The sequence below is a fragment of the Buceros rhinoceros genome, unplaced genomic scaffold (genome assembly GCF_000710305.1).
Source record: "Buceros rhinoceros silvestris isolate BGI_N320 unplaced genomic scaffold, ASM71030v1 scaffold21659, whole genome shotgun sequence".
In the NCBI taxonomy this organism is placed as follows: domain Eukaryota; kingdom Metazoa; phylum Chordata; class Aves; order Bucerotiformes; family Bucerotidae; genus Buceros; species Buceros rhinoceros.
Genome location: NW_010431226.1, coordinates 16,513 through 17,843, shown reverse-complemented (window position 1 = coordinate 17,843; position 1,331 = coordinate 16,513). Strand labels below are relative to the sequence as shown.

Below are 1,331 nucleotides of genomic sequence, written 5' to 3'. Positions count from 1 at the left end.
AGGACAAGAGGCATTGGGGACCCATGGGGACAGCACAGGCACCAGGAGACATGAAATGCCCCCAGCGAAGGCGGGCAGCGCCAGCAGCAGTGCTCGGCTGGGCAGAGGATCCCACTGTGCAGGGAGAGCAGGGCTAAGGGCAGTTCCTGGGCAGTGGGGTTCAGGGCGGGGGGCCCTGGGGCAGGATTCTACTTTTACCTGAGCCTAGGATGGGAGTGGGAGATCAGGGCACCCAACCCTGGGGTCAGGAAGCCGTCGGAACTCACCTCGTGGGCCATGCCGGAGGCGGCGGGGAGGGCTCCGTGCTCAGCGGGGAGGCTGTCGTTGGGAGAGCTGCAGCCAGACACCGGGGTGCTGCTGCTGCTCGGGGAGGAGTCTGTGCAGGGAAGAGGAATGGGGCTGATGGGCTGCACGGCCCCTGCCCCAGCCCCTCAGAGCCCACCCTCCTCTGACAGCTGCCCACTGCCCTCTGAGGGCCAAATCTCCCCTTGGCACAGTGGGGGACGGAGCTGCTCTGCCAGCGCGGGGAGGGAACCTGACCAGCCGCGTTTGCTCAGGGCCATGGACCCTTCCAGCCTTGTAGATCCATCCTGGGCACTGATAATGTGCCAAGCCCTGCAGACACGGACCCAAGGATGTGGCACAGGACCCTGCCCAGACTGTCAAGGTCCCTCCAAACCACGGAGGAATCACCATCCAGAAGCCCTCACCGATGGCCTCGGGCGGCCGCCTCTTCAGCGAGGGGGGAGCACTCTCCTTCCGCATCAGGGGGTTCTTGCGTCGGTCAAGGCACTTCCTGGGCTTGCAACGCACCTTCCGGTTGGGCTCAGAGGCTGCGAGCAGACGAGCTGGTTAGTCCTGGTCCCACTGATGACAGGGCAAAGCTGGACTGGCTCCATGGGGCCAGGCCACCCCCCTTCTCGGCTCCAGCCATCCCCTGCAAGGGTGTCACGGTGGGGAGGAGACAGCTTTATCCTCGAGACTTTACCTGTCTTTCGCAGCGGAAAGTGCTCTGGGGGGTCAAGAGAAGTGCTGGGGATGGGGGGCAGGAAGGTGCTGAGCACAGGAGGGGAAGGACCTTCAGGATCCAGCGGCTCCGGAGACCTGCAGGGAGAAGCCACCTCGTTAGAGACCATGCCCTGTTGGCAGCCACGTGCCATCCATGCTACACCCTCCAACATGAGGGTGACCTGGGGCACTGCCTCTCCTGGGCGTGTGCCAGCTCTTCTGCCAGCAGCCAGAAAGGCTTGTCCTGCCTACTGCCACAAGCACCTACAGAAGGGATGTGGCTGCTGGTTCAGCCTTGGCTTGGGATAAAAGGCAAAAAACCT

The 1,331-nt window shown here is 63.6% G+C and overlaps 1 protein-coding gene across 1 annotated transcript in view; it reads right to left on the bottom strand.

The window, feature by feature from the left end:
- The window catches only part of HDAC7 (histone deacetylase 7), a 14,826-nt gene that overhangs the window by 9,836 nt on the left and 3,659 nt on the right, over nucleotides 1-1,331 (bottom strand). Inside the window, exons 6-8 of the mRNA XM_010143362.1 lie at nucleotides 989-1,104; nucleotides 711-833; nucleotides 267-376 (exon numbers count right to left, since the gene is read on the bottom strand). Coding sequence (XP_010141664.1) covers nucleotides 267-376; nucleotides 711-833; nucleotides 989-1,104 — 349 coding nt within the window. The remainder of the gene's footprint in view (nucleotides 1-266; nucleotides 377-710; nucleotides 834-988; nucleotides 1,105-1,331) is intronic.